The 25,287-nt window shown below is 42.3% G+C and overlaps 1 protein-coding gene across 11 annotated transcripts; it reads left to right on the top strand.

Moving 5' to 3' along the window:
• Window positions 1-25,241, top strand: add1 (adducin 1 (alpha)). Of its 11 annotated transcripts, XR_014699744.1 has the most exons (19): window positions 1-194; window positions 8,132-8,340; window positions 8,764-8,926; window positions 9,219-9,370; window positions 10,053-10,133; window positions 10,243-10,392; window positions 10,475-10,618; window positions 10,728-10,826; window positions 11,423-11,596; window positions 11,689-12,039; window positions 14,551-14,646; window positions 14,746-14,838; window positions 17,508-17,664; window positions 18,158-18,541; window positions 19,318-19,407; window positions 20,558-20,591; window positions 21,157-21,172; window positions 22,388-22,441; window positions 22,780-22,918. XR_014699744.1 is itself a non-coding variant. In XM_084572505.1 (18 exons), coding segments are annotated over exons 2-17 (2,364 nt in total). In that variant the 5' UTR covers window positions 1-194; window positions 8,132-8,145; the 3' UTR covers window positions 21,158-21,172; window positions 22,388-22,922. The 11 variants fall into 11 exon arrangements, 9 of the variants coding, with proteins under 9 accessions (XP_084428631.1, XP_084428633.1, XP_084428632.1 ...); XR_014699743.1 differs by lacking the exon at window positions 21,157-21,172; XM_084572505.1 differs by having other exon boundaries at window positions 22,388-22,922.
• Window positions 25,242-25,287: the final 46 nt, after the last annotated feature.

Below are 25,287 nucleotides of genomic sequence, written 5' to 3'. Positions count from 1 at the left end.
GCCGCAGATTAGCCCGTTTGCCGCACCCAAGTAGGATGATGGCGGATGGGCGGAGCGACGACGTAGGGACGACAAGCGCAGAGAGATAAACCCACTCTGAAACCACCGGGGTCGGGGATAGAAAAATAGCGAAAACCGCCGTTTCGCTTTCTCCCAGCATTGTTTATATATTCAAGTGCTTCATCAAAGAGAGGGTAAGTTGTGAAATAATCGACGCGGCTTGCGTTTTTAGCGGCCGGTTGTAACACGGCCCTTGTGTGTGTGTTTTTAACGTTTAGCTTGGCTCGTGTGTGTTTCAGTTGGTCGAGCTATGTTTTGCTAATGTGTTGCAGCTGAGCGGGGGAGTGTGCTCACAGGCTGCTGTGGACATTTAGCTCTACTTTAGCATTTACAATTTAACTGCGGTTTAATGAATTAAAACCTCCGCTCCCTTAGTTTTCTGTAGCGGACAATAAACACAGCCGGGGGGGGCGACACCATGTTGTACCCAGTGTGTTTCTTGCCCCGTGTACGGTTAGCTAGCTACCTGAGCAGGCCCGTGGTGGCAGTATTTTTGCATCTCACATGCGTAAAGACCCCGTAGCTGCTTTAATATGGACTCTTGTGCTCTTTTTTTTTTAAGTCTTAGGGTGTAGGGGGAATGGTGTGTGTATAGTAAGCAAGGGGGAGTTTTCGTTCAGCTGTGTGGTGATGGAGCAGCTTCCTGTCCGAGGTCATGCTGCTCCATGTCCTGCACAATAATATCAGTGCACATTCATCTTTACCTCGTAAACTGGTTTTGCCATTGAAGAGCAGGAAACTGCATGAGATCAGATGGAGAATCTCAATGAACCCTGTCAACACCACGTCAAATTAAAATCTATTTAAGCTCTGAATATACATACACAGTGCTAGACTGTTGTATTATTAAATATTTTGATATGTAAGGCATGTACAGCCTGTGTTGATATTTGAATTGCATTGTCAACACTTTTAATTACGAATAGTTTCATACATTAGCAGATGTGGTCACTTGCTGCTGTTTCTTGTTTCATATTACTGTAAATTGATTAGTTTTATATCAAAACAAGCAATTTGACAATGTCGTCCTGTGCTCCTGAAACAAGTGATGGTCATTTTTACTATTTTATGCATTTAAAAAACAGACCATACGGTAAAATAATTGTTTTCTGACTTAATTGTTCAGCTGTAACAAGAATGCTAGGAATATGATTGAGAGGCGGTCACGACACAGATGCATTGTAATGCTTTTGGCGTTTGAAAGTGCGTCTTTGTCTCGCATCAATATTCATTTTAAAGTCCAAACTCTACCATAACCACTAAGCCGTTGACGTTCCCCAGCTTCTTTATAAAGTGAAGCCCCTTCCCCCCTCTTACTGTATGCGGATTAGCAAAGCCAGACTGCCACGATAAATTGCCTGTGAGTGTGTTAAGGCATGGTAAACTCCCTGGATTCGGTAATTCTCTTAGAATGAGTGAATCTCCCAGAGGACGGCGCTCAGCTCTGTCAGTCTGGCTCCAGTCGACACCCTCGATACACACCACACTGCTACACACTCGCTGTAGATAGAGTGCTCCGTGTTTGTTTAACTCCCACTCCCCACGCCCTCGACTGCAGTGCAGCTGAAAAAAAAATGTGTTCCTCGTTTCAGCTCCACGCTCTCTATTTCACTATTTCCTTCCTCCGTTCCTCTGCGTATGTGATCGCCTTGCGGAGTCAGATTTGTCTTTCACTCACGCCACGGAGGTCGCTACAGATCGACATATGCAGCCACGTCCAGGTCACGTCATTTTCGAGCAAAATGCTACACACAGATGCGCATATGTTGGCACAGGGCAGTGTGTGAGACTAGAGGAAACTGTACAGGGAGGGGTGTGTTGTTACAGACGACCAGTCTCCCACCAGTCTGTCCCATATTCCATGTGACAACCAGATAAACACTGAACCGTACTCGCTCAGTAAGGCAACATAACATCTTATCTGGGTAAGACAGTTAACAACAGATAATACGTTTCCCAGCGTGACTATCCCAAGAAAAAATGGAGTTGTTTTTTCCTCTATGTCAAATAAAAGTTATCCATCTCTTGACTAACTTCATTCTGATAATAACTGGTACTTTATGGCGGCACATTTTTTCTAAGAATGAGAATGAGCTGTCACAAAATGTGTACCATCTTCATTTCATCAACTGCACTGTGTCGTATACAGCATATATATTGAAAAGGGAGTGGAGAGTTAATCCATAACAGGTCAGTGCTGGATCATTTGACACTGAAAAGGAATTGAAACACCTGGTACTCTGCATCGTTCAATATCAAACACTTAAATTTAAGGTGGGATTGGCATCTTATTGCTTAACAGGCACTTGTGGTGGATTAAATATGTGCCAAATTGTGTGATATTCTCATACTTGGCTTTATTTTATTTGTAAATCTGTGTGTACAAAAAACCTTATTTTCTTGCCGTGTTTCACGTAAGAGGCTACAGGCACTGGCAGCATTCCTCCATGTATGCTAAATATGGCCTAGTGTACAAGGCAAGACCAAACTGGGAGCAGCGCTAAAATGACACCTAACGCTTCCCTACTGCTCGCAGCAGTTGCTATTGGATTCTTCAGCCCCAGTAATGACAGGCTTCCAACTCGGAGATATAAAGAGGCCTTGTTTGAGAGCTTCAATTGCTTGAAACCCCCACTGTACACAGACGCATACAAACTAAAAACTCTTAAAGAAAGACTAGCAGCAGCAGTTTGAGGCAAGCTTCCTATTAACGCACATAATGATCTTTTCTGTGGCGATCACTTGCTTGGCACATTTTTGGACGGGACAAAACGGATGTTTTAGTCACGCTGAATAGGGCTTTTAGTGCAAGCTTCCGCCCCTTACAATGTAAATTATGATCATGCTGAAATATTTGCTAACACAAGAAGTGATTTAGAGTTTTATGAGGAGCCTGGTGCTAGACTTCATAAAGTCTCTCTACTGTGTGTTTTTTTTTTTTATCCATCACTGGTTCAACAGAGCCTCTGCAGATAATGGAAACATCTGTTTTGGGTGGTGTCAAAGGAAGTTCAGAATATCTGTTATCTAGAGAAACTGTGTCATTTGTTTGGTGCAACAGCATCCTGTTCATTTTGAGGTTACAAATGTGTATTGTGTCAGTAGGAACTAGCTTTGGAGGAGAGTTTTGTCTGAGAATAAAGTACATATTTAACTTTGATTTCATCAATATTCATTATGTTAAGATCATCTTTTATTAGTTGATTATTTGCTAAGTTTTAATAGATGAGAAAGTACATTAAAACATTACTAAGATGGACGAAATAGGCAGTTGCTCAACGTTTAAGTAAACCCTCTAGAGCAGCATCCTAACATTTAAAACAAAGTGGTTAGGCTTTTGAGCTAGTCGGAGATAAGAGCCCCAGCCATCGGCCAAATCTAATGCCCATAGCATTAGACATTAGGCCGACACGGCGTCTTTCTCACTGGCTGGGGTTAATGCCATCATTGTGTCTCGTGTAAGAGTGAACAAAGATGGATTATTCAAAATGTAAGAAGATCTGAAACTGTGTCTTTACACGACAACCTCACAGATGCCTTCGCAGAGGTTAAACCACTTGTCCAAAGCCCTAGCCTTGGCATTGATTAGGGCACACAATACAGTGCTCCTCCTGACCAAATACTTACTGTTCTGGTAGCTGTGAAATCCCCAACATTTTCAGGAAGGTACACGAGTTGCAGCTTTGGACACACCCCAAGTTTCAGTTTAGTCAGTACTGGCACTTTCCAATACAGACCTTCTAAAGAGTGTGGCTATGAAAGCCAAGGTGAATCTGTCTTTAGGGAGACAGGCCATCAGAAGATGCTCCATTCATACCACAATTGCATGTTTTTATATTCCGATATCTGGTAGAAGAGGTGATAATTTTCTGGTTTTCATGGTCTATATGTTTATTTCAGGCATGTCAGTGCTGCTTTGCAGAGCATTCACAAGTTTTAAGTAGATCGTTTCTGCACATATAGACCCATAAAACTAAATGACGTAAATTTATTTGAACATTGCACTCTTATGTGGGTGGAAGCAACCTTTAGCAGAGGTTATCAACGCGGCACGGAGGTTCTGGGTCCTAAACTGCTGGTCGTCTGGTGTTTTTATGTGGAGTTTTTAGGTTAATGTGAGTATGAATAGGGACATTCTGCTACAGGATACTACAGATGCATTTCCAATTACAAACATCTGGTAAAACGTCAAGTTTATAATGACTTCTTCATTCATAGATATCGTGTTCAAATATTTATATATATATAGTTTGTTGCAGTCCTAGTTAAAATCTAGAAGAGAAGTCTGCACTGATGCAAAATAACATCTTTGTAATAGAGCTTTTGCTAAACACCTTGAAAGAAATGTGTTTTCCTATGTAATACTTGCGACATAGTTCGTAATCTTAATCTGAAGTAAGAGTGTGCCTCTTTCAATTCGGTGTATATTGCATTAATTCACGTACACTTGTGACCCACGGCCGCTGAATATGAGCCTCAGTCACGGCGACATGTTTCGAACTTGTGTATAATGGGTAACACATGAAGCTGTGCGCCTCCGCTCGTGACACTGACTGACTTGCAGTGTGATGTTGGCCTACAGCGGTTATTACATAACGGTAATCTTTAAAAGGCTGTCCCGTGTTTCCATAGCAATGCGTTTGGTTTCCATAGCGATCGCACTCTCAACAGTGGAGTGGAGTGGAGTGGAGGCTAGCCGAGCCCCCCTAGCACCTACATTTCTGAAGAGAGATGAGAATAGGGTGTCTAGTGGGGGGGGGGGGGAACATTCTGTTGAACTTCCTCTACCTACAGCAAATGTTATTGCTTTACTATCCAAAAGGAATAAACAGTGTCAGGATCTGATCATTTGTTTTAGCTGGAGAGGTTCATGCTGGAAGAGTGTCTTATTATTTCCCAGCTGGATGGATTCAGTTTGACATGGCAGAGTGTAGCAGGGGGATTGGTTTACTCAAGCAAAATGTCAGTGTAAGAGACCCGGTTTAATACCATTAGTGTTTTTTTTTATTTTTTTTTATTCACAAAATGATACGTATTCCCTTTGAGCTCTCCTAGTTTTGTTTACACTGACATAAATTTGTCTGCAATGCTTAACTTAGCCTGTATATGTAGGTGTGTGCAGAGCTTGTTGTAGTATGTACTGCAGTGTTCTGACTTTATGAAGTGATGGAAACCTCATTGGATCCTATTACGCAATTCCTGCAGTGCTTTGGTGCAGAGTTGGGGGCAAAATTAGTATTCTAAATACCTTAGGGATTAAATAATTTCCTGGGCTCTTGGTGAAATCTCAAGCTCAAGTGGATAAAGTGGCGTAATAAAAAGATTCTAGACATTATTTATTAATGCCGCGCACAAAGAGTGTGTTCATTTCTAAGGAAAGGCTACAGACTCCATGCAAAAGGTTTATGTCAATGCCTTTCTGTAAAATGTCACCACAGAAGCACACTGTGTCCTTGTGTGGTTCATTGTAACTCAATCGGATACATGAGCGAAGGTGCTGACAACTCTGTCTTTACTGCTCAGATGGATGTCGGAACAAGTGCATTGTCCTCTCCGCGCAAAAAAAAGATCTGTAGGAAGAACTGCAACCGACAGCGAACGCAGCCTGTGGCTTGTCAGCAAGTCAAACTAAATTGAATAAGATCTGACTAGCTGTCTGGAAGCATTATGACTTGCCAGTAAGCCAGGCGGACATGGTTCAGTCTTTGAAGAACTCCAGACGCTGCAGTGTTATTAAGTAACTTTGGTGTGAGTCCAGAGTTCTCCACGTAAATTAAGTAAAATGTGTTTCCAGTGTGACTTTAAGGGGCATTTTTTGTATTTCCCTGTGATAGGCTTGGATATTTGTGTCACAGTTTTTAGACTTGTGTTGTTGCCTATCCAGAAACTGGGACTCTCTCTCCCTAATGACGGGGTTTGGCATTGGATCTAATTGCTGATCTCCCCATTATTCCTCTGTCAATAACCAATGTCCTAATCACATGAGTGGGACAGAACAACAGTATTCCTTCCTGAATGATCGCAGAGGGACTTCGCAGCTCGCTTTTCTCATGTTCTTCCATTTCTGAATTTGAATTTAAGCTAGCCTTTATTTATGACGAAAGGAACACAGCAAAGAGGATATGGGAAAGTGAAGATCATGAAGGAATTTGGTTTTAGGAAATCGGGTGTGAATGCATCGGCACCGGCTGCCTCGTCTTTGGACAGAGTTCGGAGTTTCTTCGCACGCGGAAGGCGTAAGGATTTTTTTTAAGAGTCATTTATTTTAATTTGTCTCAGTGTTTCACGTAGATGTTGAACATTTTATCCAGAATAACCGTCTGAAAGGAGAAACTACACGGTCAAAGTGAGGGTTACCAAATCCAGTCCATTGCTGGATTTGGTAACAAGCTAGTGAGCCCTGGCTAGCTTAGGTTAAAGCTAATTTACTTAGTATTTCTACTGTAATTAAAATATATCAGCTGTGATCAGTCAGAATCTTTGCAATATTGTTTGGTGTCTCATGTAACAAATTAGAATGTAGATAAATCTAATTATGACAAGTAAAAGCGGGCAAACTAGTGCTACTAAAAGGAAGAGTCAAAAATAGCAGGACTGCTAATCAGAATCTGTATTTGCTCCTAGTTGGTGTTATTTTACAGTAAACTTTTAAATGTATTTAAACGACTTTGATTATTTTAGGAATGAGTTTATTTGTAGTCCCATATAATAAACAAGATAGTTGTTAAATTCAGTTATATCGAATACCGAAAAGGAATAAAGGAGTCCTTTTAAAAGGAAGTTAGTCTGGCCTAGGTTAGCAGTGTCTGTGGTTTTTTATAGTGCAAGACAAATTAAAGCATTAAATCCTTTCTACAGTTTGGCCTGGCTAAAGACTGAAGACTTTCACATTTAGCTTTTTTGTTGCTCCCAGTCTCTTTTTGAAGCAGCCAGCACTAACGTTGTGAAAGTCTCATTTTGCTCCATTAGATGTATGTGTGAAGTAAAAATGAATAAGGTGTTGACGGCCCAGAATTAGCGAAACAGCACGCTAACACAAAAGCTCTAATGAAAGCAGGTGGCCTGAGATTTGTGAACACGTTGGTTTGGTTGTTGTGGAAAATCTCAGAAGTCCAATAAAAGCGGACAGAAACAGAGAAGAGGGTCTGTCAGCTCTCAGTGTGATGCTGGATGCTTTTGGGTCCAGTCTGCAGTTGTCATGGTAGTTTTGGTTGAACTGTTGCACTGATGCGGACTAATGGGCCGCATCAGTCTCTACTGGAGCACCACCCATTACCCATGCATACTTGCACACACATTTCCCTATGTTCGTAAGTCTGCCCCGTGGCCTTCAAAGTCGGAGCTTGAGTAGCCTCTGCAAGGATAAACAGTCTCCTCTTGTCTGTCACAGCCTGTTGGATGGACATGTGTCTATTGGAAATCTGCCTTCTAGTCGCTTTCCAAATCCCTTGCTGTCAGTTTGTTATTGCAACATGACACAACTACAAACACTTTTTTTTTTTCTCCAGGCTAAATGGCAAAAAGACCTGTGTTTTTATTTTATTTTCCCACAGCTGCTCACAGCTGACAGTGGTGTTATGATTCCAGGAAACGCACTGTGGAAATCAATACACCACTCTGAGCTGGGGAGTGACTGAGCAGGAAGTAGGGAGTGCGTGATTTACTTTCCGGTCTAATGATTGGCAATGTTCATTTCCCCTTTTACAGAAGGAAACTTTCTTCATGTCTTTCTGTCAGCATCTCAGTGTCACCTTACTTCAGAGAATACATTTTATTAGTTAATAATTAAATAGCGAAAGAATGCTAGTCATTTTATTTTTGTAGCTTTTCCAGTGTACTCATTTGAAGCTTATTTCTCTTCTATATTGCCTTGAAACAAATGGCTTCTAGACTGGTCATGCAAATAAGATATCCCTGCTTTTATGCACTAGATTTAAATCCTAAAACACATGCAAAGCCACCGTATAAATTTGGGTTGAATAACTGAACGTGCCAAATGCTTCATGTTTAGTTTTAGGCCAAAACCACAACGCCCTGTGATTATGATTTGTCATTTATGTCACTCCCACAGGAGGCCAGCCCAGGATGAACGGCGAGTCAGGTGCCGGAGTGGTGACGGCCCCGCCTCCCACCACAGCCCCCCACAAGGAGCGGTACTTCGACCGTGTTGATGAGAGCAGTCCGGAGTACCAGAGGGAGAGAAACATGGCGCCGGACCTGCGACAGGACTTTAACATGATGGAGCAGAGGAAGAGGGTCTCCATGATACTACAGAGCCCGGTCAGTGGATCTGTAATCCTGCATTCATGTAGTCGGATTAAGTTGTTGTACGTTATAAGTGGTCACGATTTTTTTTTCAATGCAGCTTGCCTTAACGTGAATATGCTGCCTTAAAGTGAGCAGCCTTCTCAATATCACATGATGGCTCCAGTTTATTCCTCATCAACAGTGTGATTGTGACCAACTAAATGCCCAGGACAGAGAACGGCACTGTTTAAAAATAAATAAATAAATATATGCATGAAAAACACTAGTGTATCTGAGCAGGCCCTGAATGCATGGGTTTTACGTCTGTGTTGAGGTCAGGACAGTGTAAAGACAAGCTTGTTACATGTACATGCTTGGTTATGTCTCCCTTTCACTCATGCTCCAATTTGTTGACACATATTTTCTTTTTTCCATGTCTTTGTCGATGACTGGCAGGCGTTTTGCGACGAGCTCGAGACGATGATCCAGGATCAGCTGAAGAAGGGGAAGACGCCGACAAGCCTGTTGGCTCTGCAGCAGATCGCAGACTTCATGACCACCAGCATGCCTTCCATGTATCCCGCCGCACCACAAGGAGGCATGGCGGCGCTCAACATGAGTAAGCAAAGAAGAGAATGAGTCTGTGCGACTTTTTGACCTCGGCCCTGCTTTGTCTGCGCTCACAATGAGTAATGCAGCGTACGTCAGAGATAATTTCAGGACAAAGAGTCGAGTCGGATTTCAGCCGGCGTAACCCATCTAATTGTAATAACGTGTAACAAGATTTCTTTCTTGTTAGAAAAGAACATGGTGGAAAGTGCTTCTTCTTTTTTTTCTTTAGAGTGCAACATTTATCTTCTTTACTAAACGTGAACACTGTCTTTCTGTGTGACCCCGTCTCTTCCTGTCAGGCTTGGGGATGGTGACTCCAGTCAACGATCTGCGTGGCTCTGACTCTATTTCTTACGACAAGGGCGAGAAGCTGCTGCGCTGCAAGCTGGCTGCCTTTTATCGGCTTGCTGACTTGTTCGGCTGGTCCGAGCTCATCTATAACCACCTCACAGTACGTTTATTATTTATAATGTAATGAACCATCATCTGGCCATTAAGGGATGATATAATTCACAGTGAGGCTTTTGGAATACCTGTATACACCGATCAGGCATAACATTATGAACTAAATAACAATGACCATCTTGTGACAATACAGTGTTCTGCTGGAAAACTTTTGGACCTGGCATTTGTGTGGATGCTATTTAGACATGTACCACCCACCTAGACCAGATCTCATAGCAATGACACTCCTTGATGGCAGCAGCCAACCCCAGCAGGATGCAGCCTGACACAGGCTCACACACAAAAACAGTTTCGGAACAACTCAAAGAAAAAACTGTGGGATGCACTGGAACAAGCCTGATCCACAGAGGTCCCTCCCCACAACCCATAGGACCCAAAGGCCCCCCACTAACAACATTTTGTTGCCAGACACCACGGGACACCCTCAGAGGGCCCATGTCCATTCTCTGATGTTGTTTTGGATATTAGGAAGGTGGTCATAATGTTATGTCTGATCAGTGTACTTTTAATTTATTACATATCCTGGCAAATATTCAACTAATTTTATACATTTCTGATTCAAGCTTTATGGGCTCTAGAGAAATGTGTATTTGTGTCGCCCTACAGCTTTGATCTATAAATCATAATATAATAATGTCTTCTAACGTCACCGTCTCTTGTCTTCATAGGTCAGGGTGAATTCAGACCAGGAGCGCTTCCTTATTGTCCCCTTTGGCCTCCTTTACAGTGAAGTCACTGCCTCCAGCCTGGTAAGAATCCGTTTTTAAGAAGAGAAAAAATCCTGTTTTTGGAGATTATGTGTCTGAACTAGCATTTTGTTTTTTTAACTGACGCTATGTTGTCTTCGCTTCCGTCCAGGTGAAGATAAACCTTCAAGGTGAGATTGTGGACCGGGGCAGTACTAACCTCGGAGTCAACAAGGCCGGCTTCACTCTCCACTCTGCTATCTACGCTGCGCGGCCCGATGTCAGGTCTATCGTACATATACACACACCTGCAGGCGCTGCGGTAAGAGACAGTGGTACCTTTATTTATTTAATGCATATTCATCATTGTTGTTCATGTGTTGACATTGTTCGTTTGGTTTCAGGTGTCAGCCATGAAATGTGGCCTGTTACCCATCTCACCAGAGGCGCTGTCCCTGGGTGAAGTCGCCTATCATGACTACCATGGCATTTTGGTGGATGAGGAAGAAACTACTCTCATACAGAAGAACCTTGGGCCTAACAGCAAGGTAACAGCCGTGTCTGTCTGTCTGTCTCTGTGTATGTGCATAAAAATAAAAACAAGAAATATTGCTTCTGCAGCCGAGTCAAGAAATGTGTGTTTTTCCTCTTTTCCAGGTGCTCATCCTGAGAAACCATGGCTTGGTGTCAGTAGGTGAAACCGTGGAGGAGGCTTTCTATTACATCCACAATCTGGTCACTGCCTGTGAGATCCAGGTAGGACACAAACTCGGATTTCTCTGGAGCTTAACACTGATGTTTGTCAAATCATCTTAAAGCCCCCATGAAATCAAATTCAGTGTTTTAAGTGTTCTTACGTGTCGTCCTGTTTACATTGATGTATGTACACCAGAGCTTGTCATCCTACACTCAAGGGCGTATACTGCTTTATCAGATTCCCATGCCCCTCCCTCCATGTGCCACTGTCCTTCACCCGCAGCCTTCCTGGCTTCAGCTTTCCGTTTGAACACTTATAGACAGCATATAAGCATTTGGAGTTTTTCAGGGTGGGGGCATCCCTAGCTTTGTTTTTGTAGAAAACATGTAAATCAAGCACTCTGCTAGCTATTTTAACAGGACTTTAAGCATCTCTATTTGCTATCTCTGTGGTATGATGTATAAAACATACATCTATTTGTCTTCATTTTTCATAACAGTTATCTTTGTCCCTTGTCTTTTTCACATCTCTATATGTGTCCATCTTTCTTCATGTTGGATGTTTATGTCTCTGTGCTTATGTCCACACCTTTTTTCTGTCTGTCCTGGACCTGTCTGTGGTTTGTCTGTTTGTATACCCTCTTAATGTGTTCCAGGTGCGAACGCTGGCCAGCGCTGGAGGGCCTGACAATCTGGTGATGCTGGACCCCGCAAAATACAAGTCACGCCCGCGGGTCCCTGAGCCAGCTGGTGACGGGTCCTCTATGCATCCCAAGTGGCTTATCGGGGAGCAGGAGTTTGAAGCTCTCATGAGAATGCTCGACAACTTGGTAAGCATGAAGGAAGAGGATAACTTTGACAAAGTTTCAGCATCAACCACTTTCTAACTCCTGCTGTTGTTCTGTGTCTTCCCGTTTCTTAGGGCTACAGAACGGGCTATCCTTACCGCTGCCCGGCATTGCGAGACAAAGGTAAAAAGCACAGTGACGTGGAGATCGCTTCCTCCGCCCACGGTGGTTTTTCATACGGGGAGGACAGTGACTCTGGTGCTCGCTCCCCGCTGAAGCACAGCTTCCAGCGCGGCCAGCGCGACAAGACCCGTTGGCTCAATGCCGGCGGCCGCCCCGACGAGCCCTACGAGGACGGGCCCGACGGCAGCAGCCCCAAGTCGAAGCCTAAGGTGTGGACGAACATAACACACGATCACGTCAAACCCTTGCTGCAGTCTCTCTCGTCCGGTGTCTGCGTGCCAAGCTGTATAACCAACTGCTTGGTCTGTGCCTACCTTATTGTTCATAGTATAGATTTTACAGCTACCTTGTTGGTGGAAACGGGTAGTTGGTCGGCATCCTGAGGACCGGGGGACAAAGCGGGAAAAAAAAATACAAAAAAACTAGGATATAATCTGAACCTGCAGTTTTCTGATCATCTTTTCTTCAGCCTTTGCAGAACTACTTGTACATACAGTATAACTCTGCTTTTCACTTCTTTTTTTGGCTCAGTCACACTGTAATTGCTAATGTCCTATTAACGCACCTTTCCAATGCAGTCAACCCTGCTTGTGTCTTAGCTGTAAATACTTTCCCTTCTTCTATATCCTTCTAGTCCCCTAATGCTTCACGATGCCGGGCCAGCTGCCCAGAGCATGCCCCACTGCATGTGTAGTAGTGAAATGCATTGTTGGTGTTGATGTTTTTCCCAGAGGAGCGAGCAGCAGGGGTGTGGCATGAGTCCTCACGTAGGCAGGTGAATGTGGCAAGACAAGGTGACTTACCTGCTAACCACTGTATTGCTCACCACCACTCAGCACACACGTAGCTGTTTCTCTGCATCTTGATGTTGGCTACTTTTATTGCTTAAAAGATGAGCAAGGCAAAATAAAAATAAACGTTAGGAGAGCTCTGAGGCTATGTTAACCAAAACTATGGACTTCTCACACATTGTATTGATTAGACATGTCAGTAGACAAAAGAGGAAGGTGGCATGTCTCTGAGAATAATGCTAGATGAATTAAAAATAGTGAGGCTATGAAACAAAACAAAAAAATTATTATTAGAGTTGTGCAGCCTGCTTTTATGATTTCTCTCAAACTTTTGCAACTGCTCGCAGTTGTGCGTTTGTGTTACCGCTATTATTTATGTCCGCTTTTAATTTCAGTTTTATTCCGAGAGTGGTTTTGAACACCTCAAGGCTTGCATGATTGGATTTGTTTGAAAAAAAAAAAAAAACATAACAAAAAAAAAAACATGAAATTTGACCTGACTTGTGAATCAATTATCTCCTGTTGGGAAAGTAGGAAATGTTGTGTTGTGAGACTCTTTCTCAGTGAGTATATCGTGTTTACATGTTCCCATCTCATACTCAACCAACCCAACCCAGCTATTTCCATTCAGAATCCCTTCCTCATCTAGCCCCTGGTTTGGCCGCTAACCAGCCAAGCTTGTAGTAAACACAGGAATGAAGTCATGAGCTTACGCTTTCCACTGCGAGTTACATCTTCAGTTCAAAACGGTTGATTGAATCATTTTGCATGAAGATTTGATTTCTATATTCACCTGCCGCTCATCAAGTTTGGCGCAAGAAACGAGCGCCGACTTTCTCCTTCAGTCATGCTGAGCATTACCAGGTTGACAAAAACACTTTCTTGTAAAGTACAGGGAGTATGTCTTCACATTAAGAGGAACACGCTAATTAGCAAGACAATGAACGGTTTCTTCCTCTGCAGAGGAGAGATTCTTAGTTTCTAGTCCTGTGACAATTGCTTTTTTTTGTCCCAACATGGACGGGTGTCCTCGGTGTTGTTTCTCTCTTATCTCTGTCGTCCTTGTTGTTGTGTATCAGCCTGGAAAGTGACTTTGGTGATGCCAGCTCACCCCTCACTGCCACTCTCGCTTCGTAAGCCAGTCTCATCGTCTCAGTCACCCACCCAGCCATCTCTCACTTCTCCCCCACCTCTCGCCACTCCTCACTTCTCCCCCTCCCTTAACTCTTTACCTTTTTTTTCTCATCCTGTGATGTTTTTTTTTTTGTTTTTTTTATTAGTTGATCTTCAGTGTGCTCCTCCTGAAGCTTTTTAATTGAAATAGTATATCAATGATGATGACAGAATATTTTTAGTTGCGTAAATGGCACTGTTACGCTTTAGTCACGTCGTCTGAACCGGTCCACATGCTGGTGACCTCAAAAGCAAGAAGGTTTACACTCATCTGAAGAACATTACTATTGTTTTTTTTATGTCGACGGGTGGGTTTATCTGTGATTTACTTCCCACAGCCTGGACCAGGGTTAAGTAAGAGTTTCTATAGATTAGCAACTGACATAAATTAATCTAAATAATCTGTCACAGAATACACCCAATAGATGTTTTGAGTTAAATAAATTCTAAAACTGATTCAAGTGATATAACACGTCGTCATTTAAGCACCAGCAGTTTCTTGCCAAAAATCTTTACAGTAAAATCTTGCATGCCGACAGAAATAAGATCCATGATCGTAGGTTGATAAATTAGCATCGTTGTAAATTAAATGTATAAAAACAAGACCAAATCTTGGATGTATTTTCCTAAATGTGCCTCATCATCATTGGTTCACGTATTTTTACATTCTGACCTTTTTTATTTATTTTATTTTTTACAGTCATCCTACTTTGTATATTTCAGTTAAGCATGATTCCTGTATTGTGAAGCCTGCATAGTATTATGTCAAAATATAATTTTGTGCTTGGGTTATCATGTATGTCTCTCTGGTTCTAGCTGTTTTATTAACGTTTTATTTGGTGTTTGCAGTGGGCAAAGGAAGAGGGGCTCCGACAGGCTGCTGCAGCCAATCAGTTCATCCCACTGAACACCAACCCAAAGGAAGTCCTGGAAATGAGGAATAAGGTATCGCAGCATTCTTCTTTTTAAGGTTTCAGCTGGTTTCCTGGTCATAAGAATGGTTTCCTCTGTGTTTCTAGTGTGATAAATGTTCCTGTTTTGTAGATCCGAGAGCAGAACCTGCAGGACATAAAGACAGCAGGGCCCCAGTCTCAGGTTCTGTGTGCCAGCGCCGTGGGTGAACGCAGCTTCAACCAGGTCAGTCTGTGAACTCGACACTTGTATACCTCGCCGCTACAGCTATCCAGACCTGGACACGAATATATTATTTCGTCTCTTCAGTTGAGAAGACCCAATTAACGCAATACCTCCTCTCATATATTCTGTCCAGGTATGGAGTCGTCCCATAAAGATGCTGCAATGTGTGAATATTGTATGAAATAGTCCTGGACACTGAGCTTTAATGAAAGAAACCAGTCGCAGTTAAAAATGTGTACATTGTAATCTGGTCTGACATCCGTTTCTGACAAAATAACCGATAAAAACTGAAACAAATACACCATACTCCATGTTGTTTATTAGAGCATGGGTTGGCTTTGTAACTGTGACATTATTCTTTGGCTACAGAGATTGTCAATCTTGCAGGTGAGTAGTATGTTGGAGAGGTAAACTCACTCTGCTCTCCAAAAACTGCCAAATCAGGCTGTGTCCATATTCATACATTGTACTTTCTTTTTAATTGAGTTATTTATTTATTTATTTTTTGATTTGCCTTGTCTTTTGGGTAGTCCAGAGTCCCGGCTGTTACTTGTAAGAGCGTTCGCAAGCTTTTGGTTCCTTAAAATGATAAACAAAACCCCTGTTACAGTGTGCGTTCTTCTGTGCATGTCGTCTGTTGAGAAGAACAAATGCAGAACATAGAACGTCCTTGAGATGTTTCCTTTGATTTTTGTTTGCATGGCGCATCCTTCCTTCACCAAAGAGCTCATAGATCACAAGTAAAAAATGTTAGAGGTTACTAAATCCCCGGTGCATCGATAGGAAGCCCACAGGAGGCACTGATGGGCTGTTGTTGGATATCAGATTCCACATTTCACTCTCCTGTGTGAATCGTTTGCCTCTACACTGCATGCTCCTGGCTGTTCCATCGCTGCTACGCTTTTCATAACTCCACGTCTCTTTGCATGCACTTTGTGTATGTTTGTGTGGTATGTATGGATGCAGAGGTGGAAAGCAAGTAAGCACAAAGAGCGCTGTGAAAGAGTTTGAGTGCAGCTGCTAGGGATGTCTCGATCCGATCTTAAATACACAGGATTACCTCCCCCGGAGAGTCGTAAAGGCTTTTCTTATCTTACTTATATTCCCATCATTAAATCCATTAAACAGAAATGTCAAAGCTAATGTAGCGAGGAGAGGATAGCTCATACTAGACGCTCCAACAGATGGTGAAAATCTATGCTCTCTATTCTAGAAATGGGCTGGTCGACGCAATAAACTCAGTAACCCTCACTGTAATACATTTCACGCCGTTACACTGTCTTGAGGAAACCTTTCTTATCTTTTAAACATGTTTAGTGTTTGTTCTTTCGGTGTAGCCTTTGCCTGAGTGTACCCTGCATATTACATTGGGGTTTTTTTTGGTGGCAGTATTCAACACCGATGATCCACAAACATCCACAGTGAAAAATGAAGTCAGTGAGACAGCAAATTGTAAAGTTCTTCCGCTTTAATGCTAGCCAACCGCCACGAAAACAGAAGAAGAAGAAGTTGTCTTCTTCATGTCTCTTGTGGCAGCTTTGGCAGCTTTGATGCTAGCTCACTTCCATTAAAACTAAGGCTTGGTTGATCAGATCGTTTAAAAAGTACCTAGATCGGCCCTGGTACCGATCGGGACATCCCTAGCAACTACTTACGAAAAGACAGAATCATACAAAACAAAACTCAACACAAGTTGTAGCCTCACGTCTGTGTGATAATTACTGATATAGTAGTACGTCTGCTAGAGTGAGATGTTGTTACTCTTTCCCCCTTTGTGTGTGAAAGGTGGTGTGTTTGTGAATGTTTGCACACATTCACGGCTGCCTGACAGACTGCTAATTTGAATGTGCTGGTGTTGAAGAGCTGGGTTGTGCCCCCACCCACCTCACTCGGGTTTGCTATTGCAGGATGCCCCTCTGTCTGACTGTACAGACACTATTGATGGCCTCGATGTGTCCGAGGGGTCCTATAGTCCTGCTAAATCAATTAGAAAGGTACTTACAGCTCCAATCACAAATATATTTTTCACCCGTACTACACATCATCCTCCAGTCACTCCGCTGAGCCTGCAGATAGGCAAAACGATATTTGGCTCTAGAGGAAAGTGCTTCAGTGAGTCCATGTTATGTTTGTAGCATCATGTGACCTAGCCTTTTCTATTTTTTTTTTGCTAGCTATATGGCTGTGCAGAATAATTTTTCTCAATATGAGGTTAGCAGTAAAATGGCTTTAGATCCAGTGATTTTGGTCTTTCTTGCATGTTTATGTGTGGCAATTACAACTAACATACAGTAATGTGTTTGGCTTTAGATGTGCAGTCACTGTTAGTGCTTCACCCTGATTATAATCTGTGTTGCACTGTTGGCTTGGATTGTTTCTCAGACCCATCAGGGATTTGCTGTATTAAAGCTACAGTATGAAATTTCAAAAGACCCCAATGCTTTTCTATTCTCGTGAATGTAATGTATTTATTCTGTTTATATTAGAAGACAGCCGGCAGCTCTTTTATTATTAACATGTCTGCTAGTGTTGCTTAAGAATCATGTGAACGTCTTGCTGCTCATCTGATTTCAGACTACACTTATTTTGCAACTGCTGCCAGATTTCTATGTGTGAAATATTCTGGGCCGCTTACAGTAAGTTAAATCTTCCCTCTGTGTGTCCTAAAGGGCGAGCTGGTGACCGCGTCCAAGGCCATCATCGAAAAGGAGTACCAGCCCAAGGTTATTGTCAGCAAGCAGGGCCCCAACCCATTCACCAAACTGACCGACCAGGAGCTAGAGGAGTACCGCAAGGAGGTGGAGCAGAAACAGAAAGGAACTGAAGGTACATATACTTGAATGTTTGGTGTTAGGCTATTAAATTTCATATCACGAACACAGCAATACTTTACCTAAGCATTGAGAGAGAGATAGAAATTACTTGTTTTTATTTTCTCGTCTGATTTGACAGAAAGTGTTGAATGACCTTCACATGGTAAAATTGTAATGGTGTTACAGAGACGGCAAGGAAGTTTGTTGTGTGTTTCACTGCTTCGTCTTCTGTAATGATTCTTACTTAATGAAGAAACGTGTAATAATATTTAATACAGACATTTTAGGAACTATACTGCTACACAGCGAAGATTCAAGCAATAATATTTTATGATCTATATGTTAAGGTTAAGTAATGTGCATTTATTCAACAATGAAATTTGATGTATTGCAAACATATACCACAAATATTCCAGCAAAATAACGCCAAACCACATTTACTCCAGACTGGTCAAACTGTGATGTTATCTCTCCACACACACACACACATACGCATGGATTCACAGTGCAGGCACGAGACGATTGTAGGGAGGGATCGTCCTCCAGTGTTCCCAGTCCAGAGGCTGAAACGATGCCACGGGATCAGGTCTCTGTGTCCGCATCTCTACCGTCCACTTCTGACTCACCGAGCTTAGAGAAAGCCCACCCTACAGCTACCCCGCCAGCCTCTGAGCAGGGCCTTGCTTCTACTCCCGGCCCATCTGGTGGGACTGAGCCAGCTCTGAGCGGCCCAGACTCTGCAGGGACAGTAGCAGATGATGTTTTTTCGACTGCAGACGAGGTTTTTTCAGCTCCGGATTCTCCACATAAGGAGTTCCACTGTGCCGTGGTGCGGGCCCTCACCAGTGAGTCGTCAGTGGTAGAGCCAGCTAAGAGGGGTCAGGCTCCAGGTACAGCAGATAAAGCAGAGTCTTGCCTAAACGCTGGCCTTCCACTTCCCTCCTTCCCTGCTCCGCCCTGGCCCGTCTTACTACATACCACTGCAGTGGGAGTCTGGGATTCCTCGCCTGCTGTGTCTTCTCCTTTTTCTGAGGGTTTGGAGTCTGCTGCCCTCCCTACCCACAGTCAAATCTCTGAAGCTTTTGCTTTATTATTTTTTACCTTTTTATCCCCTGTCTCTGATGTCTTGTCCTAAGGCATCAGAGTTCTGGCAGATCAGATACATATTTGCAGTTTGATTGGACGAGGAGCTGAGCAGAGAGGATGTTTGGAGTAAAGCTCATTTTAAGATTTAAACTCATCCCCTGTCTTTACGAACTCTACTGCGAAGCTGTCATGAGTTTTCAGGAAGCTGCATCTGAGCTCAGTCATCCAATCAGAGTGTATCGAGTTCAAAATTCTCTTCCTGCTAACCTGGTTATATCTCTACTGGTGTCAGCTGTGTCCCCCGTGTGTTTCTGACTAATTTTAATCAAGCCTAATGATCAGATCCAAGTCTTTGGGATGGTTTAAGGTTGATCTAGTGGGATCTGTGTGCATAGGTTTGCAGTGTTTTCCTGATTTAGCCTTCTTCCCTGGTTTGGTTCTTTGTGTTGCCTTCCTTTTCCTTGTGTTGCCGTGTTGGTGGTGTTGACGTCAGGTGGAAACCGTAAATAATTCCAGTGCAGATTTATTTAATTATTTGTTTTATTTCGAAAAGCTTCTTATTTTTTAATTTCTCTTTTAGATCCAGAAGAGCAAGTAGAGTCTGAGGAGGAGCCCAAAGCTCTGAAACCCACTTCCACGCCACCCAGCACCCCGGTCAGAGCAGAGGAAGGTACGTTAGCTTCACCAACTTGACTCACATGGCCTTGTCGTGCCTTGGTTCCAGCATGGGTTTCTCCAGTCCTCTGGCTGGACGGTTTCTAGGGTTTACAGAGGGATTCAGAGGCTCCTGTCTCTATCCACTTGCCTGTCTGTCTTGGGGTTGTGGTTGTTGTTGTGCTCTTTAATAATACTACTACAAGTGTTGTGCTGTGTTTTCTGTAATAACAGGCCAAGAGGTTTTGGTTATTTGATCAGATTTATTTTATGAACAGTGCAATCTGACAGTGATAATCTGAAAAACATTGAAGGCTTACTGTCAGAAAAAAGTAATCATCTGTTAATGGACCTCAGTGCAGACATTTAAATCCGCAATGCGCAGTTTCTGCCACTATCCGTCTGTCTCCCTATCCGAACAATTTAAACAGTTTGGGGAAAAAAAATGAAATACTGACACGGCTCAGGCAGAATAATTATTACACATGAGGTAATGTAATATTTTATTCAGGTTAGATTTTAGTCATTTCATTTTAGTGAAATATCTGCTAGTGACGTAATGTTTAATGCCAATTAATTATTCGACATAGTCCCATACAGCTACTGTAGCTAACGTTACGTAGTTGTTTATAGGTTATAGAAACTAAAGGGGATATTATTCCATTGACAGGTGACAAAATTAAATGCAAAGTTAACAATTTTTTTACCTTTTAATACAGAAATATTACATATTATACTTTTTTTTGGTCCCTCTTGGTCTTTATTACTATTGGATTACACCTATGTCAGTATCATTCATGATGATGCTTTAAAAAACAGGAAGTTATGATTAGAATTGATCTTTTTTTATTAAATTTATTAAATAACAGGTGTAATCTAATACCCAAAATGTTGTAATATAACATGTCTCTCAGTACGACGGTATCTCCTCTCCCCCTTCACTTCCATTCTCCATCTTTGTGGGGTCTACTAAGAATGGTTCCCAACCATTCTCCTTAAAAAAAAAAAAAAAAAAAAAAAAAATCCTCTAGTGTTTTATTTTTTTTTTCCTCTTTCACATTTATTTTATTCCTTTTTTTAATTTCACTCGGTGCCTGTGGTTTGATCTGCATAGACATTTGTTTCTACTTGTGCTTTTTCTTCTTTGTGGCTGCGATTACAATCAGGAGATGGAAATACAAAAGAGTACCTGTTGCCATAGTAAGTATGTACAGTTCCACCTCCTCACCACCCTCCCTAATTACCCGTCACCCTCCACGCCCGTGTTTGATCATTTACCCGTTTTCTTTGCATGGCTTCCGTAGCAGAGATGTTCTGTTGTCTGATCTAACCCGTTTGGGATTTGTGACTGTTCTCTAAACTCCTTTTCTTTCTCTGGGTTGTTGGGGGTTATTTCAGAGCTCCTCTCTCTCGTTACTTGCTTCAAATTACTGTTTTAAGTTTCAGTATTTAAATGGCTATGGCAAAAATAGCAAGACATAGTTTGATATATTTTCCTAATTCCCTTAGAATCTGTAATTTCATGCAATGAAGCGGAGTAACGACGCTATACGTGAAAGTGGAGGATGTTCCTGAAGTAAACCTCACAACCTATAAATGTTTTACATTAGATAACCTCTTTCCTTCCTGCCGATTACTCACTGTCTAATTAACCAACCTCTTGCACATGAGCACATTTCCTATAAATGTTTTGCGACGATGTATTTCTGTCTCATTGAAATGTCGCGGGTGATGTTTTTGAAAAAATGTGTCGTTTGTCTTACAGACGAGTCCTTTACCAGGTACATCAGTGCTTTATTTGAGTGTGGCTTTCCAACCAAACCTGCTGCTGTTGGTTTAGCTTGACATGTGGTTGAGGCCTGAAGCTTCGCTGTGTGGTGCTTAGTCTCCATTTTATCTTGTCTGTGCCGTTCGGTCTCATCTCTGTTCTCACAGAAATGAGTAAAAATGAAGACTGATGCGTGGTGTTTTTTCTTTTTCTGATCTTGTATCACACCAGTCCTTGTCGCATGTGAGCGATAATAAAAATAGCTGTAGCTGTTTTGCGGCTGAGTGCTCAGTGTGAGCTTGTAGCGGTGTGTTGGACTCTGCACAAATCTCTCTTTGCTGGGAGTATTCTGATTTATTGTCTAATCATCCGAGATGAGATGGGGAGCTAAATCTGCAAAACCAAAGCCGATGATCTGCCATTTTCTGCTGTATCCAGCACCGTTGGCACAAGTTATACCTCTTATCGCAGACTTTTCAGCTGATTCACCATCTTCAGTCTGCAACAAAATGAGTCAGTGAGAGAAATTACCTTGATTTGCCATTCGGTGTAAGGAACCGGTACAGAAGAAGAAAGACGGAAGTGGCAAAAGTTAACGATAGCTTGTACGTGGACATCTTCTGTATTTAGGAGTCATGGATGCGGCGGGATGCAAACCCGTGAACCCTCGGTCCCAAAGCTGCTTCACTAACAGCTCCGTGGCCCCGGTTAATAATACAAGATGAATGCTACCTTCAAATGGCACTCGTGAGGTTGTGGGAAGTGGTACAAATCATCCGAAAGTGATGAGAACACTGCTGAAACTAAGGCAAGAGTTTAGCAGCTGCGTATTGAAAGGATGGGCCATATTTAATGAAGGAAACACTATACAGCTTAATCAAAGTATAAATATTAATAATATAAAACACGTCACAACATGTAAACTCTGAGCTGTCAGAAAACTTCCTCCTTTGGGGTCAGAAAACACTCGAGGGGGACGTTAATATGGAAGTTTTGTCAAGAACGCAGTCGGCTAGACCCCATTTGAAGGCAGTATTGTTGCTTGTTGCAGGCTGCTCCAGTCTTGAATGAACTGACCTGTATGGCCCCGTCTGACGTATGACATTAACTCACGTTTGCGGTTTTGTTGTTGGCTTCTCTTCCAAAACCTCGCAACCTTGTTTCATGTTGTAGACTTTGATTTGTGTTCTGTTCTGTTCCTCTTTCGTTCTGTCTTGTTTGTACACAGGGTAAAAATGAGCAAGGGAACTGCGCTCATTAAGATTTCCCTGTTTAAATGAAGGTAAAACTAAAATGCCGTGCACCAGCTTGGAACTGTCAAAACAGACTTGAGGAGAGGTGGCTGTTTATGTGAGAGGCGTATTATTTTAGAGTGTTTTTAACGTTTGGCTTTTAGTGAGAAAATTGCTGGATTGTGTGCTCTTCTGCTCATATATAAACGGACACTGTGTGGACTTGCTGAGAGAAGTGTGGATGCTTCTTTTAAGGAAATGATGCTGGATTTGACAGCGTACCCAGTGGCTGCATCGTAGTAGCCTCATAGTAGCTTAGCAGTCCAGATCCACCTGTGTGTAGTCTGAGGTCATTAACTCTATCCATCCTCCCCCCTCCCTCCTCCAGAGTCCTTACCAGAACAAACCTTTAAGGATGACAGCGACGCAGCCACCCTGAGACAGACCCTTCCAGATTTAACACCAGACGACCCCTCCGACGCTCCAGCACTTCCTGCCGAAGACTCCACCTCTGCCGCCGCCGCCGCTGCTGCTGCCGCCGCCGCCGCTGCTGCTGCCGCCGCCGCCGCTGCTGCTGCCGCCGCCGCCACTGCTGCTGCTGCAGACACTGCTGCTGCTGCAGACACTGCTGCTGCTGCAGACACTGCTGCTGCTGCAGACACAGCCGAGGGGGAGGAACCCGCTGACGCCGGCGACCAGGAGGGCGACGAGTCTCCCAGCAAATCACCCTCCAAAAAGAAAAAGAAGTTCCGCACTCCTTCCTTCCTCAAGAAGAACAAAAAAAAGACAGAATCCTAGTCTGGTGAATGCTGGATCGGTCCTCAAGGCTGGCTTCTTACTTCTTTTCATTTCTGCTTCTCGTCTGCTACCATTGCGCCCGTTGACTAAGCCACAAGTTACACACGCAGTTACGCTTTTTGTTGTCGTTTTTGATATAATTTGTCGCTGGCTTATTAACCTATTTTTCCTCATTAGCGCGTGCCAATTTTGTATACAATGTAAAAAAATGATTGCATAAACGTTTTTAATTATTCAAGGCTTTTTAGTTGTGAGCGAATGATGCATTCTGTCTTGTCCACTCCACCTAGGCTTTGATGCATGTCTACGACTACAGGCCCACACAGCTGATGTGAGGTTTTAGGATTTTATCCCTTTTTTTTTTTTTTTTAAGAGTAATACTAAACCATTGTAACCACTAGAATGTATTGGGATTGTATCAAAATATGTCAAAGTGTCTTTTAAAAACAAAAAAACTGCACTCTCTCATATAAAATGATAAACTCTTGACAGTGAGAACTACAAATTGTGTTTTTCTGAAGCTGTGCACCCTTTTAATTACATGTTGGCAGACTGTGACAGCTGGGATATGTTTATTGGATTATTTCCTCATGGAAGACGTGTCAGTAATGCAATATTTTTTTTTTATTATTATTAACTCAGTCAGTACATTCAATCATATTCACATCTGAGTGTTTGTTCGCATTTTTTTAAACTCCAAATTTTTCTTTCCACACAGTCAGATGTGTTGTAAAACAGCTCTAGGTCTTTGTATAGAAGTTAATTCGTTAGCAATCTCCATCAAAGGTGCTGCAATCGTCTGCACGTCTGATGTTGCAAGCAGAGCGTGAATCATCCATGGAAGTGTGAGCAGGAATGTTCTTGTTATTTCAAGGGTTGATGTAATGTAAACGCTAACGGCTGTAAGTCTTTAGCGCAAAAGGAATGTGTAAATTCTCCGTTTTTCATTTTATTGTAATTATTTGAGCTTGGCATTGTTTCGTATTTACCCCCTTTTTAGTTTACGTTCATCTCTGTGAAACCGGCTGCAACGCTACACCTCGTGTGAGATTACATGTTTTTTTTTTTTGTAATCTTCCTGTGCTATTTCTCACAGTTGTAGAGCCGACTGAGCCGTGAAATACTTGGCTGTGAGAAAGCACTGTGAACCTCTTTCATAAACCACTGTTTGGGATGTCATACCACGCGATGCATTTAGAAAGCAGATCGCAACCGTAGAGTTTAGTTACCAAACACGCAAACGACAATGTTACTGTTAACGAAGCCGTGTGCTCAATCATGGACGCTCAGCTTATACCTTCCTGTGTAAAACTCCCAACTGAGCAACTTTCTGTTTCTGTGTTTCCAGTTGCAGCACACTGGAGAAGCAGTTTTACTTATGTCACTGTAATCGATAAATCGTGCTCGAGATTGCAGGGCATTAACCCACGAGAACATTAACACGCTTTGCTTGACGTGTGTGCATCCTTGTTTTAACAAAAGGTCAGTCTTCTTATCCGAGTAAACCTTCTGTCACTACACGTGGTTTACCGACAGCGCTACATATAAGCTGAAAACTCCTGAAGGACTGCATGTTACTAGTGCATAGAGTGTATACTGGCCTATAAATGACTGTAACCACCCTGTTATATTTGAGTTCTATTTTAGCTTAAGTGTGCTGATGACAATGCTAAACATCTTGTAGTCCTTTTTTTTTTTTTTTTTTTTTTTTTAAAAAGTCTCACATCTTATGCCGATTTGTATCCTCTGTCTGAACTACTACTTCCAGTTTCATCATTACACACCCTTCCATAACCATCTTCAGACTTCATCTCTCTGTTCTAATGGTTCTGTCTCTTTTACAACCATGAATAAAAACACTACCTTGAATATCATCACTGTGTGGTTGAAGTTATTTAAGGAAAATTCTCAAGTCAAATGAAAATGTTAATAAAGAACTTGCTCTGGAACATTTCAGTAGATGATGAAGAGTCAAGTAGAAAAATAATTTATTTGCTAATGTGTACACTCACAGGGTTGTTTTTTAACATGTTACACACATTGGGTCTGTGCATAACCTCACATTATAATGACACATCAATGAATACAGAATAAAACA

This window comes from Chelon labrosus, assembly GCF_963514085.1.
Source record: "Chelon labrosus genome assembly, chromosome: 22".
NCBI lineage: Eukaryota > Metazoa > Chordata > Actinopteri > Mugiliformes > Mugilidae > Chelon > Chelon labrosus.
Note: the sequence above shows the minus strand (reverse complement) of the source record. Positions and strands in the feature narration are given on the sequence as shown.

Bases quoted from the DNA above. Each gene is read 5' to 3' on its own strand.
- add1 (XM_084572501.1), top strand. From the start codon at position 8,146: ATGAACGGCGAGTCAGGTGCCGGAGTGGTGACGGCCCCGCCTCCCACC. The intron at 9,371-10,052 runs GTACGTTTATTA...TTGTCTTCATAG, and splicing joins TCATCTATAACCACCTCACA to GTCAGGGTGAATTCAGACCA. The intron at 18,542-19,317 runs GTACAGCAGATA...TTTCTCTTTTAG, and splicing joins TAAGAGGGGTCAGGCTCCAG to ATCCAGAAGAGCAAGTAGAG.